Source organism: Chelon labrosus (genome assembly GCF_963514085.1).
Source record: "Chelon labrosus genome assembly, chromosome: 11".
Taxonomy (NCBI): Eukaryota; Metazoa; Chordata; class Actinopteri; order Mugiliformes; family Mugilidae; genus Chelon; species Chelon labrosus.
Genome location: NC_140344.1, coordinates 11,449,291 through 11,464,454, shown reverse-complemented (window position 1 = coordinate 11,464,454; position 15,164 = coordinate 11,449,291). Strand labels below are relative to the sequence as shown.

Below are 15,164 nucleotides of genomic sequence, written 5' to 3'. Positions count from 1 at the left end.
TGGTTACAAGGTAAATTGTGAGAATACCGCTGCTAGGCAACTGTTGCTGTCTAGAAGCCACCATGGCCAACGGTTTAACAGGCATGCGATGGGGTAACTAAATTGTAGGAAATGTAAAAGACACAGTGAAAGAATGATGCTGCCAGGGAGATCGTGATTGTCTTCTGACATATTATAAAAGTACTGTACAACTAAATAACAATATAAACCATCCACCATTTCTGAAAACGTCAGAGCTTGTGACCTTATGACCTTAAAGGTTGTGAATACCAGTAGAGGGACTCGTCCATATGGAGTTTACTTGTAAACATGATAAACACAATGCCCTTATTAAGGCAACAGTGCACTTGTGCGTTCCCTGCTAAGTTAACATGTCTGAACTGAAATAGACAGGTGGCCTTTGCCCACTTTCTGTCATATGTTGTCCCTTTCCAGCCCTGAAGATGTCAAACTGCTTTACAGCCAGTATATGCAGTGTTCTGATTTGATATTCAAACTGTGTTTACTTTTTGTTTCCAACCTTGTTCCTTCTAAATTCTTAGCTTCTTGTTTGCAGTTTCCTACTCTCATGTCAACGAAGCTTATATGTATAGCCCCAAATAAATATCTTTCTTCAGTATATGACATCCATTCATCCACTACTATGACCACTTATCCCGTAGAGGGTCATGGAGGGCTGCAGCCTGTCCTGACTGGCATGGGGTACATCCTGGACAGGTCGCAAATTAACCTAACATGCATGCCTTTGACCTGTGGCAGGAAGCAAGAGGCAACATGCAAACTCCACACAGAAACACCCCAGCTGTATTGCCACAGTGCTAACCACTGGCCCACCACACTGCCCTTGTCATTTCAGATAAAGAATAACAAATTAAGAAAAAGAGAGAAGGACTGAAACACTTGGATGTTGTGTGTCCAGAGTAAAACAAATCATTTTGAATTTTAGTCATGCCTCTATAGACCAATATTGTAATTTCTGTCTATTCATGGATTGTGTGTCTGTCTTGGAAGAAGGATGCTTGTGTTGCTTGCTGCTAGCAAAATTACCCATGCTTTTTGGCTATATAAATAAAACCACTGGAACAATCAAGGAAAAACACCAAGCATTGAATCTACCTGAGTCATTTCGTCAAATATAATTTTCCAGAGGTTTCGTTTGAAGAAAGGCCTTCAATGCACTCATGCTGATTTAAGTGCTCCTATTCTTGTCACCAAATACAGCAGACTCAATACTTGTGTTAATTTCATCCGCAGTTTTATTGTTTGGGATCTGGCACGGGCACTGTTTGAGAGCAATCTCAGTCCAACCTCCAAACCACCAGCTGATTGTCGCATCTCTTTCTCACCAACTAGAAAACAGCCATTTATGAGAGTACTAGACCTTTTGAAATCACTTGACAAAATATGAGATGAAGCCAACAATCCACAAGTCTGGGACCACACTAAGAATACCCTAGCTCTGTTACATGAGATCATTCTTTTTCAAACTAAACAAAAGACAAAAGTAGACCAAACTTTTACCACTTAAACGTCCAGTGTGCAGGATTTATTACGATCTCTTGGCAGCAATTACATGTAATTTCTATGATTAGGTTTTCATCAGTGTGTCAAACGTCAGTAAACACATCACAGCTCAGGAACTAAGACTTGAGTTCCACATGAAGGGTTGGGTTGGGTTCAAGTGGACACTTTCCGTTGACACTGTAAACACAAACCTGTATTCTTAGCCAAGAGTGAGTTCTTCATATCTACGAAGGGAACAGGTCATGTCCCATGTACTCCGCCATGTTGCACCACCTTGCAAACATACAAGTGATAGCCATCATTGATTCTCATGCTTGCTTTGATTAGAATGCATTCAGTTGGTTGGTTGAAATCTGCAACCTGACCACTAGATGCCACTAAACCTGCTACACAAGGGTCCTTTAAGTGATTTTATTCTGAAATAGCTGTTATTATTATTATTTATTTATTTATTTTTGTCTATGTGAGAAGAGAGATTTTTCTGACAGACTATCTTTCTGACTGATTCATAACAGTGTAACTGCAGGCTCATCTATTTCTTCTATAAGATTGTTAAGACAATGCTTATATAGCTACTCACTGTTGATAGTTAAATACATCTAAAATGAATGCTGTGCAAAGCTGCAGTTTTGATTTTCAGTAAATTTCCCCAGGTACCAGGAAGCTTTCAGTTTCTCTTCTCAAAGAGTGATACTTTAAAAGTAAAGGAACCTTAGGGGCAGGGCCTGAAGCACTAAGCATCTCGGATTGGTCACATTTTTACAACATTTTATACCTGATGGAGTAATTTCTCTGTACTAGCTCATAAAAATAGCTATCAGTTTTTCAGTTTTCAGTTTTTCAGTGGGACAAATATGTTTAGAAAGAAGGTATAAATTCAAAAAAACAATGATCTGAAGGAACCCATGATGCACAAACATGAAAATAGGTTTATTTGAAAATATTCAGATTTGGTTTATTTACATTAGCCCTTATTTTGAATTCAAGTGTCAGTTTAAACTGCGATTAAATACGGACGATGATGATAATAGCGTGCTTCTCAGTCTGAATTTGAACGATGAAATGTCATACTCAACTCATAGTGGGATAAACTTAACAATCACAACGGTAACAACTTTGCTCAGAAACAGTTTCATCTCCTTCTTAAACGTGATGTTAGTCCAGTACTCTTACATAAATATTTCAGGGTTAATGCTCAGAGATTTCAAACAACTTCTGCTGATGTTTGTTCTTCTCAACAGTACAAAATTAACAACTCTACATGCATGAGATTGTTTCAATTCCTGAAACATAATGCCAGTACAGGTTTGACACATGCAGAATATTATCCCCAAATGCTACAACTAGGATTAAGGTAGCTAAAAATGTGTTTTTGCTACCTTATAAACCTTGTAAACATCGTTTCTAAGGCCTTGATCCAGGTGCCTCTAACCTTAAACTAATAAAGAACACAAGCAAGCTACAAAAGAGACCGGTTAGAAACAAGCAAAGACAGACAATTAAAACAAACATTAACATTAAAATTAAAACCTACAAGAGTACAAATAAGCGCTCTTTGTTGTGATTTTTACATTATTGACCAATTTGTTTCCAAACCACACATCCAAACCCTGTTAAGGTCCCATGTATGAGTACAACAGCAAGTATGTAGTGTTGTTCTGACGCATGTGTTCTGGTTATTTTGGTTTCCAGTCCGTTTAAATGTTAAGAGAAAGTGGCAGTAAGGATGGCCTCTTGCTGCTGGTGATGAAGGGTCCCGATACCGACAGCAGGGGCAGGCAGAGCAGGTCGGCTCACTAACCGGAGCTGACAAGTGCAGAGGAGACAGTCAATTTGAGTAACGTAATTCATTTCAAAACAGTTCGGCTTTACATTGGAGGCAGGATTATTTCAAACACTGCTCACCTTGCAGGCCAGCTGCTTCTCAAACCTCGGTGCTACAAAAGACCAGGGACCCATGTTCTGAGGCTCCTCCTGACTCCAAATGAACTCTGTGTGGGGAATTGTTTTTAGAAAATTATTACCATCAACAACAGAAGAGGAAACAAATCTCTGTTTCAGAAAGTTTACACCAAACATGTTTCAAAAGCTTGATATGATTTTTGGTGCTGAAGTTATTTTTATATGTAGTCGTACTGTGGCTGCTGTTAAATATTCTTCAGAATATACAGAGTTACATGCATGTCCCTTAAGGGCCATTGCCAACTCTTAAAAAACCAAAAGCACTTTTGGTCACAGTGGAATTTGCGGATGATTTTTTGTGTACCTTTGGATTACACAGAGATAAATATGAGCAATTTGTGCACCACACTGTATTTGTTTTTATGTACCATGTTTTGTGCAACGGAAAGTGGATTAATAAACACTTGTTTGCAGATGTGAACTAAAGTTTGACCTTGGTAAGAAGATAAGGATTCTGCACATGTGACTTGTTCGTGTAGTTTGGTTGAATTTATTGTCTTAACCTTTGGCTGAGAAATTCCCCATCTGAATCTGGTTTGCTTGTGGTGTGTTTGGTGGGAACAACGCTGCCGAAGAGAGCTGAAGTGAAACCTGAACTGTGAGCTTTTGTTTCATAAGTAAGAAAACCTTATTCAGAATTCACAGTATATGAAGCACTTCACTCTAAATGTGAAGATAACACTCGTAAGATATAATGTCATTATACATTAAATATTTTAGGTTTTGGACTGCATGTCCAAAGATCTTATACACTATATTTTAGGTTTATAAACCGGATTTTTAATGAATTAACTAAGAACACAATCAGACAATTAACTGATAATGAAAATATGGACATATGGGAAGAATGGGAGCCCACACCGCTCCATGGGCAGCACACACATGGCTGAGTGAAATGCTGAATACAAATGTTCCCACTCTGGGATCCGTAAAAGTTTAATTACAATTACGCAATCATCACCTTAAGAAAGAACCAATACTTACTAATAAATGTTGTTACGTGGAAATGTTTGACAGGTCGCCAACTCAGATTAATACAAAATTAAATTATTTCTATTTTTACTACAAAGAATCTGTCTTTTAATGCATTATGGTTGATCAATTGTAGAAGCTTTTTAATAGACTTATCTAAATAAAACATGCAGAGTCATTATATCACAGTCTTCCTCCCAAGCTGCATACAGCCACCTGTGAGGTGAAGTCAGGGGCAAAAAAGCCTGCAAATCACTCACTGCTTGTAAAGTATAAACGCTGTGAGCATACTCAGATGAGCATTTTAACATTTTGATTGATTCAGAGTTCCTCTGATTTGGACTTCAGCAGCTGGAGTGTCACAGGACACAGGTGTTTAGAGGTGTTTTAGCAAATTATTCATAGTGAAACTGTAAAGAGTGAAAGGGACATGAAAAAGATACGCAGCAGACCGAAGTTCCTCATGCTTGAAGAAAACTGAAGTGATCACAGGCTGAATGACATTCAGGGACAGTGGGTGGACAAACTAACAGACACATCAAGTCCTGCAGTACACATCTGTGATACAGTGATGTAACAGCATTTCTGGGTTTATAAGTCTGATGCTGTCTTGAGGATCAGTTGAAACACTGAAAGGCTTCTATACGTTTGATCAAAAAACTCTAAATTCCAGTGTAAATACAACTAATGTCAATTAATCTCAATATTGTTCGTTACTTTATATGTCACTTCATCAGATTTGCTCTGTATTTATGTTATCTGGTGTGTCTTTATCACTGTTTTGGAGCAAAGGGTGCCTGGTCTGGTCTAGGTGGGTGGTACATGTCTAAGTAACATCCACATGAATGCCAAGTCCAAAGGTTTGTCAGTGGTCATAATGTTGTGGCTGATCGCTGTATATACACATTGGTTGAGGTCTCATGAAGTAACATGTTTGCTCTGCCTTAGTTTTTAAGAGTAGTGAGTTTACGAATGTCAATTCCAGTATCCTGGTGTGCGCTGAAATTTTGATATTTTGGTCTATTGTGGTTTAGCCCGCGCCGGCTGGCCCCCAGGAGAGAGGCACCGCTGTGCACGGCATATTTTTAGTTTTCTTTGTACCCAAACTTTGATGTTTGTATCAAAGACTGACAGTGGACCTCCTGGATTTCGTTTTATGTAAGAATCACTTTTCGTTCCACTTCCCTAGTAGAAAATGAAAGTTTCTATTGTCAGTAGAGGTCAAAGGTCGCTGCTTCAGTGAGTCAGATATGAGCGAAGAGTTTAGCAACCTGATCTGGACATTAACAAAACAGTCACCTTCAAAATTAAACAAGAACTGACAGACCTGAAAAGACCTGTTTATTTCTAGTGGCACAGCCTGATGTGATGATGATGCCGTCTTTCTCAGAAAAGCAAAGTTAAGAGGATTAAAAAACAAAACATTAAAAGGTTGTATTTAGTGTCTATGTGGGGCATTAATATATGGGGCAAACATCCAGAAGATCTGAAGCTCCAGCTCTACAGTCTTAAGTTGTTTTACAGCAGCTGAAATATTGTTATTTATCTTCTCATTGTCTTTCAAATGATGTTTTAATGCATGTTAATACCTTAAAATGAGAAGTGCTATAAAATTAACTTAAGCCTTAAGTGCATCAGTCACAGAGACTGTAGCAGAGGGAAATCCCTCATAAATCATGAGATCATGTTTTAAAGAGGAACAGTGGACAGAAAGAGACGACAGACATATTTTGTGACCGTAAATAACACTGAATCTGGAGCTAACCAGTCTAGCTGACACAAAATTAAAACTGATTATTTAATTGTTAAGAGTGTTTGCATTGTTAATACTGTTAATTACATATTACGGTTTTCTTACTATGTGACAAAGTATACTGTATATGACAACGTCTGTGGAGGTATTATATTAGATAGTATTTCTTCACTGGCTTTTATTAGATATAAAGACATATTGCACAATGACTGAAAGCAAACTGTCAGTGCGATGGCGTCAGTAAAGTCAGTGCACCGGCTCAGATTGATGTCGGAGGTCTGTGAGGTGGAAGGCAGTAGCAGACGTGAGGTCACTTTACCTTTGGCGTTGGGGTATTTTTTGAGCTCCTGCTGCAGACCGTCCAGAGGAAACGGACAGAGCTCCTCCACACGGATGATCGCCGTGTTCTGGTTGGCTGCTGATGTCTCTCTCTGCTTCAGCAGGGCGTAATAATGCTTCCCTGAACACAGCACCACCCTCTGGACGCTGTGAGAGAAAAACAAGACATTTTGCAGTGGTTTAATGTTTGAGACACTTATTGTATATAAGGTTGACAAGACAACCGTATGTCAGGGGCCGCTAAAGAAGATTTCTTTTTTAAATACTGTGAACACATTTGAAGACTTGCGGTCTTTAAAGTTTCATCTAAACACACTAGAGAGTAAACTACTGCTCCTCTGCCAGCAACTTAATTTGCAGTTTGCATCAAGGTCAACCCAGACTCATAACCTGTGCAGTGAGGAATAAAATGTAATAATAAATATGAAGTCCATTGGCTACTGCATTAATAATCAGATACTCCTGGTCTTTCCAAATACCGACACAATGTGAGAGCTGTACCTTTCTGCAGACACAGAGGTATCACCCAACACTGGCTTGAAGGATGTTCCCGGTGCAAGTTCAGTCAGACTGGACACTGCCCCCTGGGAAAAGAACGGTTCACACTGTAATATCTGGAAAGAAGAAGCTGGAATAATCAAAAGCGACATCTACAGCACTTACAGAAAATCTCAGCAGTGTCTTGGGTCCAACCACGATGAGAGGCTTGCGGAAGTTTCTGATCATCTGTCTCCTCAGCAGGTGGAAGTACTGAGCAGGAGTGGTGGGGTTGACCACAGCCATGTTCACTGTGTCGCTGTCCACGCCCTCCTCTTTGCTGTCGCACATCTAAGAGACAAAAGAGGACAAGTTGGTGATCATTTATAATTCAGATAAAGCAGGTAAAAGATTTCTACACTCATAGATGTGCAGTAGTGATGGTGCAAACTGATTCTGCACCCTCACTTAAGTGTTCGATAAACAACAGAGGGTCCATTATGGAGGGAGTGACTTTGGAGACAACTTCACTCTGACACAGTCTGCCTGCTGATTGCTTGAGGTCCATTAGGAAACATTATCTCTGTTGATTTGCTATTGATTAAACCTTTAAATAAACTGCTCTGTGCTGCTTAATCTCCCGTTGTACTGATGAAAGTTGGCGATGACTACATACACGATTACACTTTATGTATTTAGCAGTTTCTGGACAAATGCCAAGTAAACTAAAAAGTATTTTAACTTACTTCTGACTTCCAGCTCAGCATGTGGATGACATTTTGTTTATTTAAATCCTCAAACATCACCAGATAACAGTCCAAATGATCCATGGGAAAAGAGGCATTGGTCTTTACATGTTTACATTATATGTGATAACATATTTCAAAGCTACCAATGGACACGAGTCAAAAAGTGACTTCTGCCCCCTGGCTGAAGTAAAATATTAAACATCCCTGGCAGTGTTTCTGGTATATGATTAAGCAACAGCTGCTGAATTTGTAGCATTTTAACATGCGGCAGTCATGTCATATTAAAACCATGAAGACTTCGCTTGTGGCTTCTTCTTCTTTTTTTTCTTTATAGTCGTTCTGTTTCTTTTATTTATTTAGAGTTGTTGGAACGGGAGACTTGCAAAGAAATAATTTCATTGTGCAGTCTAAACTGCCGTTTTTACCGTGCAAAAGACAATAAACGTCTTGAATCTTGATTGTGATTGTGTTTGGGTTGAAAACAATAGTGACGGCAACATAGTACCACATCCATTAACTATGGGCAATAATTAACTTTGTGAACTTCTGTTTACCTTTTTTAGCAATAAAGAGCAAACAAAACACAAAAACCTTGTAGCGTCTGCAGTTAGAAAAAAACTACCTTCATTTTAGAGTCTCTTAGTACAATCAGGGCGATTTTCAGTCATACTGAGCACCCATGCTTGAGGGCCAAGTTGGACGGCTATCATCACTGTGTCTTTTTTTAACGGATAGCGACGTGAACCGATGATTATGTTAAATTCAACCTGAACCGACTGTCTCACAGACCTGGAGGAAGCGCTCCATGCGGCAGGAGGAGTGTTCGGGTCCAGCTCCGTCGTAACCGTGAGGCAGCAAGATCACCATCCCACACTGAAGCAGCCACTTGGCCTCACCTGGGGACGCAGGAGGTCTCATGTATCAAGGTTTTCAAATGTTTTAATCACTGTGTCTTGGGAGTGATTTTGTTGATTTTTGCATAAAATACGATCGTTTACTCACCCATATAACTTTGGTGTCATTTGGAGTCGTTCGGAAGATATTTAGATCCAGTGGAGCGCCGCATATATCCATATAATGGGAGTGACTGGGGCACCGAGACGCAGCCTCTAAATAAGGCATTATCTGACGCATTTTGTTATGATACATTAGTGCTATTTCACGTTGAGTCCAGAGTTACCTGTTGTCTATTTGCAGCGGTTTGTTGTTCTGTGGCCAGCTGTTCCTCTCTCTGCCTCCGCATCCTCCTTTCAACGAGCTCCTCATCCGTATACTCAGGTTCAAAACAGTGAGGACGTCCATCATAAACAAACTCGTCGTCCACAACCTCAGAATCGGAAATATATTCAGCCATGTTGCAAAAAAATAGCAGTAGCAAATCAACGGTAAACAAGCCGACCGTTGCGGGTGCGCGCGGCACTCAGAGATGACATCATCCAGGTCAGAAGTTAGTAGGTTAATCTGGAGACCCCGGATGATGATAACAGGTAACTCCGGACTCAACGGGGAATAGCATAAACGTGTCATAACAAAATATTGGTGAAATGAACGATTTTCGCGGCAGATAATGGGTTATTTAGAGGCTGCGTTTCGGTGCCCCAGTCACTCCCACTATATGGATATATATGCGGCGCTCCACTGGATCTAAATATATTCCAAACGACTCCAAATGACACCAGAGTTATATGGGTGAGTAAACGATCAGATTTTATGCCAGAAATAAGATCCAGGTTGTAAAAAACAGTAATTCCCCTTTAAACATGTCAGAGCGGTGAGAAGGTCACCTCCAGTGATGAAGGTGTCGAAAATGATCTGCGCTCCGTTGAAGAAGTCTCCAAACTGAGCCTCCCAGATGGGCAGAAGCTTCGGCTGGGCGATGCTCATACCGTATTCAAATCCTAGCACCGCCTCCTCGGACAGCGGGCTGTTACAGACCTGAACACAAAGACAAAGACACCCCAATACGGTACATGAGAGGAGGTAATCTTGTAAGGTTGGTAAGGGTTGTCTTAAGAGTTAATGATCTATATGTGAAGATGTTCATAGTGACACTCTGATCTGCTCTATAAGGACGTTACCTCCAGGAAACCTGTCTGCTCAGGGCTGATGTGGTTCAGAGGGATGTACATGTCGTTGGTTTCTTGACACACAATCATGGCGTGTCGCTGACTGAATGTGCCTCGTCCAACGTCCTGTCCGCTGATACGAATATTGAAGCCTGAAGCAATAAGAATTTGACATCTCCTTATAAAAAAAAAAATCAAAAGATACTCATATATTTATTCTAAGATTATTTTTTTTATATTGACACACAGAACTTGAGATTTAAAAGATACTCATATTAATGCAAAGGATGTTTTTTTTTTATTGACCCACAGACCTTGAGAGAGCAGAGAGCCGAACGCCAGGGCTTCTGCTGTCGACCAGTCCAGTTTGGTTCCCCCTTCCAACTTTTGCAACCGAGCCTGAGTTCATGAAATGAAAAGAAAAAAAAAAAACACAACTTAGCTGCTGCCGTGTGAACAGCCCAACAGAAATGACATGACACGAAGGCCGCACCTGTACGTGGGTCTTTCCGAGGTGGCTGTGCATCTGGATCTGGTCGGGGATGTCCACGGACTTGGCGCCAACAAACTGCAGCAGAGGAACAGGGACGCCCGTGTCCCAAGTGGTGACTCTGGCCTGGGGTTCGACCAGATCGCCCCAGCGGCCCTGCAGGTTGGTGGGCGGAGGGCTGTACAGGGTCATGTTAGACAGCTTGTCGTTGAGCATGCCGTAGCATTTGGATTTGATCTCGGCACGCTCGGCATCAGTCATCAGACCCTCGGAGATCAGCTGGTCCGAGTAGGAGTCGGGCACGCTCTTACGGGAACTGCATAGAAGCAACAAAGTGACAGCTTATTGTAGTTACTCAAACAATAAATAGTAGCGCTGGTGCCATGTATGAATGAGGCTTTATTTCATTGTTAATCATGACATACTGTAGATGGATGATATTCTTGTTTACCTGCTAATGTCCTCAAATGTATATATATATCTCTACAGTATCGAATGCGTTGTATTTTAGCAGTGGTTGAATAAATAAACACCGCAATTTAACTGAGGGTTACCTCTCACATAGAGTCTAAAGCTTTGCAGAGGTACACAGAAATAAATGCACAACTAACAAAGGTCTTCATGAAGGTTGTGGTATTTCTCATTTGTTTAAAATAACTGAGAGAGCTGCTGATTCAACTGTGTTTTTATTTTAGAGTTGGTGGTTTGTAGTACTATTGAATTGTTTCTATCATTTTGACAGCCCCAGTTTAGTGTTTAATTCAGTCTAGTTTAACGGCACCACAAACTACATCCTAGAAAAAAATGATCACACAGTTGAATCACCACCTTCCTTTCTTACACATAAACTGAACACTATAACAGTCATGAAGCTGAGACTTAGTGCAGGTCTGTTATATTAGGATGCATTTGTTTTCACTAGCGTATCCAATGATTTGGCGATTGAGTTTAAGTTTTAAACTGCAATATTTACCCAAACTGATATGCAATACATGCAGTACTGTGCAAAGTCTAAGGCACTGCAGATATTAAACTTTTTATCCATCTCTTTCTAGGCGTCTGAACAGTCTAACACACATTTGCAGCATGGCAGACACCGTAAACATTCAACAGCCACAAAGAATGATCTTCACAAGAAGTACAAGGAGCTCTGTAATGAATGGCGTGACTTTTAGAGTCCCAGAGTCAAATCAAATACTGATGTGATGAAGCTTTGTCTGTTTAATGTACTATTTTTGAGAGCATCCTCACTTAATTTCAAGTGCACAGCTGCTGTACACTGTACGTCTGAGGGGTGCAGCAGTGAACTTCAAACTGAAAAGCAAGCGAGGTGACGTCAACTGACCGGATGATCTTGTACATGGCCGGGTTGGTGAAGAAAGGCTCGTCCAGCTCGTTGTGGCCCCACTGACGGTAGCAGACCAGGTCCAGGATGACGTCCTTCCTGAAACGCCGCTGGTACTCCACGGCCAGCCGAGTGGCTCGCAGCACCTCCTCTGCGTGGTCTCCGTTGACATGGATCACCGCACAGTCCACCATCTTACCTGTGAGACAAACGGTTCTGATCATAACATATCTTGTTCTTCTGCAAACAAAAACTGAGCAATTAAGAAACAATAATGATGTGTTATAATCATGTATGTAATAATGTCATGTCTGTATAGAGGTACAGAGTTCCACTGACCGACATCACTGCAGTACAAAGAGGATCTCCCTCTCTCTGACGGAGTGGTGTAACCCACTTGGTTGTTGACAATGAGGTGGATGCTCCCACCAACTCTGTAGTGGGGAAGGTTTGACAGGGTCAACGTTTCTGGAACAATCCCTTGACCAGTGAACGAGCCGTCACCGTGGACCTACGGAGAAGAAAATAAAATATTCTCAAGAGGATTTTGTCGCTAATTTTGCAGGAAGTTCTTTAGCAACTCAATTAATTATTTCATTCTGGCATGATAAATAAAGAAGAGACCATCTTCAGACATGTTTTAAGATAAATAATAAAAAATAGTCAAGGTAACCACGGGTTAGCTGCTGGTGACTGCATACCTGCAGACAGATGACTTGATCCCCCGGCTGGGCGTCCTCCTCAGGTGAATAGTCTCCTTCTTTCCTGAGCTGCTGCCTGGCTCTGGCTTTACCCTGAGCCACGGGATTGATGGCCTCGAGGTGAGACGGGTTGGGCAGCATGGTGACGTGAACTGGGTGTCCGGCTCCGAAATCCAACTCCACCGAGGAGGTGAGGTGAGAGAGGACGTCGCCGATGGCGGGCGAGGTGTCGGGAAACTCGCTGAGGCCACGCATTTTACGGAACATAAGCTGGAGAGACAAAATTATAAAAGGACAGTGTTGTTTGATGTTATCTACTGGTTCAGCAGCGGGCCGTGACCTTCTTGTTTACTTGTGCGGCTGATTTGGATGGTGCAAAATAAACAATTTAATCTTGGAAGGTCGCGGGTAACTGGACAAGTCTGATTACATGTGGCGTCTAACCTCTGGAGGGAACTTCAGCAGGCCTGTCAGGAGGTTGAGTCGTCCTCTGTGAGGCATGCCGATAACGACATCTGTGACTCCGCTGTGGGCCGACTGGTGGAAGAGCTCATAGAAAAAACCCATCATGCTCTCTGCTCCTTCTCCCCCGTAGCGCTTCACAGTAGCAAACTTGGTGGCAAGAAAGTGGTCAAATTCCTTCAGGGTGGGAAACAAAAAGTTAATAAATAAGTGAATTTAAAATCACAACACAGTCTTTTTTTCATAACGTACACAGACACCATCACTCTCTTTCTCCTCTGACCTACCTGAGACTCCAGCATGACCGTGGCTAGGTTCTTCCTCTCCTCTGGAGAGAAACTCTGTCTCTTGAGCTCCTCAAAGCGGTCAGCGAACCACTCCCTCTCCTCCAGGCTGCTCAGCTGGCTGGTCTCCACTGACAGGTGGCCACAGTAGGCCTCCTCCAGGTAGGCCTGCACCTCCTCCACCGAAGCCTGTGCCTTCCCAAAGTGCTGTAAACCTACGGAGGTGAAGAGGGGAACACAGACGTTTGAGGTTTGCACATGAAAGAAAAACAAGAAAGACAGATAACAGTCTTAATGAGTGAGGAGAGTTTTTACTTTTGCATTGGCAACTGAAATATATATATATACACAACACTGTACAAATAATGTACAAAAAAACATAAAACTGACATAAAACTGACATAAAACATAAAACTGATCCAGCCTTCAAACTGCACAATGAATGCTTATACCTTTCATAACTTTACTTACTCATAACTGAGACATTTCATACACTTTAACTTGGAGTATTTCGCTGCTGACTTGATCATTTATTTAAGCTGGTTCCACCACAACCAGTGATTCATTAAGAGTGACGTTCATCCTGAAATGTATGTGAAAATGGTGATAATACAGCAGTGCTGCAGAATAGAAATAGCCCTTTAACTAGAATGATGCTGAATGCACACTAATTTGCCAAAACATAAGGTACACTAGTGAAAACCAATGCATTCTAATGTAACAGTCCCGCACTAAATCTTGTCTTCATAACTGTTATAACATTCAGTTCATGTTGAAACCGTGTCATTTGTGGTGCTGTTAAAATAGACTGAATTAAACACTAAACTGTTTATGGGATTTAGCCCACTGACTAAAATGGGGTTGTCAAACTAATAGTAACACAATATAATTCAATAGTACTACGAACCACAGCCTCCAAAAGGAAAACGCAGTTGATTTAACAGTTCTCTCAGTTATTTTAAACAAGTGCTGAATACCATAACCATCATGTAGATGAGATTTAGTGCAGGACTGGTAGAGACTGAAGGAGAAGGAGGAAAATGATGAAGCTCAGAGTCCAGGCTGCTGATCTCTTACCTGAGGTGTTGAGTTGTCCTGTTATGGTTCCAGACAGTATGTTTATCTCCGGGACAGTGTCAACCACTGGCTTTTCAGGTAGTAGGGGGTTAATTTTAGCAGCCTTGTGTCCATGTGCCCTGTAAGCCTCCACCAGTCGGGCCAGACCATGATCTGAGAGAGCAAAGCAACAGGCCGCTGTCAGCATGAGCTGTCACTGAACCAGTTATATCCTCAGTGCTGACTGAACTTTAGCCAACAAGCTAAGAGCTACCTCAACCCACAATGAGACTATTCAACTGGACATGTTTTACTCGAGTATACAATCAAATACTGTGATAAATCATCCATTAATGAATGCACATTCGTTGCCTGCAACTTAACTTCACCCTGACAGAGTCTAGCTACTGTTTATCCAGCAGAGTTAACGTGTTCAGACTGTAATTTAACCCCATGCTGACCTTGGTTCAGAGCAGAGATCCGCTCGCTCTGCAGCTTCTGCTCCCTGTCCCTCTGCTTGGGCCGGTATCCGTAAACGCCCCTCTCGGTGTGGTAACAGCTGCCGACAACCTGCCGAGCCACACCGGGAGGCAGTCTGCTCAGCGACTTCTTCAGGAAAAGTACGGCCGACATGTTTATGGAGGTACTTCTTTCGTCTTACATGTGACAGTGGCACACAGCACCACACTAAAGTCTACGAGACGGCGGCCATACTGCCGACAGGGGCACGTTATGGGAGGAGATGCCGCATCGTCAGCCCATTGGCTGAACTTCATCCACTCACAACACTGCGACGAGGAAGTATACTTTCTAGTGTCTCTACACTTTATATTGATAAACGAGAGGACACACTCTCGGACAACGCTGTTCTATCTTGAAGTTGTTATGTTTAAGTTTCAGCTAAAAGCAGATGTAATTGAAGTGTCCTCGGTGACGTTGCGCAACAAGTGGCAAGCGACGACAGTCGTGTTGCGTTCAAGTGCT

The 15,164-nt window shown here is 41.7% G+C and overlaps 1 protein-coding gene across 1 annotated transcript; it reads right to left on the bottom strand.

Moving 5' to 3' along the window:
• Positions 1-1,728: 1,728 nt before the first annotated feature.
• dhtkd1 (dehydrogenase E1 and transketolase domain containing 1) lies at positions 1,729-14,872 on the bottom strand. The gene is made up of 17 exons (XM_084554389.1): positions 14,642-14,872; positions 14,202-14,354; positions 13,128-13,339; positions 12,823-13,017; positions 12,379-12,648; positions 12,017-12,188; positions 11,678-11,876; positions 10,336-10,648; positions 10,157-10,241; positions 9,855-9,994; positions 9,561-9,711; positions 8,566-8,672; positions 7,214-7,378; positions 7,052-7,134; positions 6,531-6,697; positions 3,430-3,515; positions 1,729-3,330 (listed from the first exon to the last, which is right to left on the bottom strand). Exons 1-17 carry the CDS (start codon positions 14,811-14,813, stop codon positions 3,229-3,231), a joined length of 2,772 nt encoding a protein of 923 aa, XP_084410515.1. The 5' UTR covers positions 14,814-14,872; the 3' UTR covers positions 1,729-3,228.
• Between the last annotated feature and the right edge of the window lie 292 nt (positions 14,873-15,164).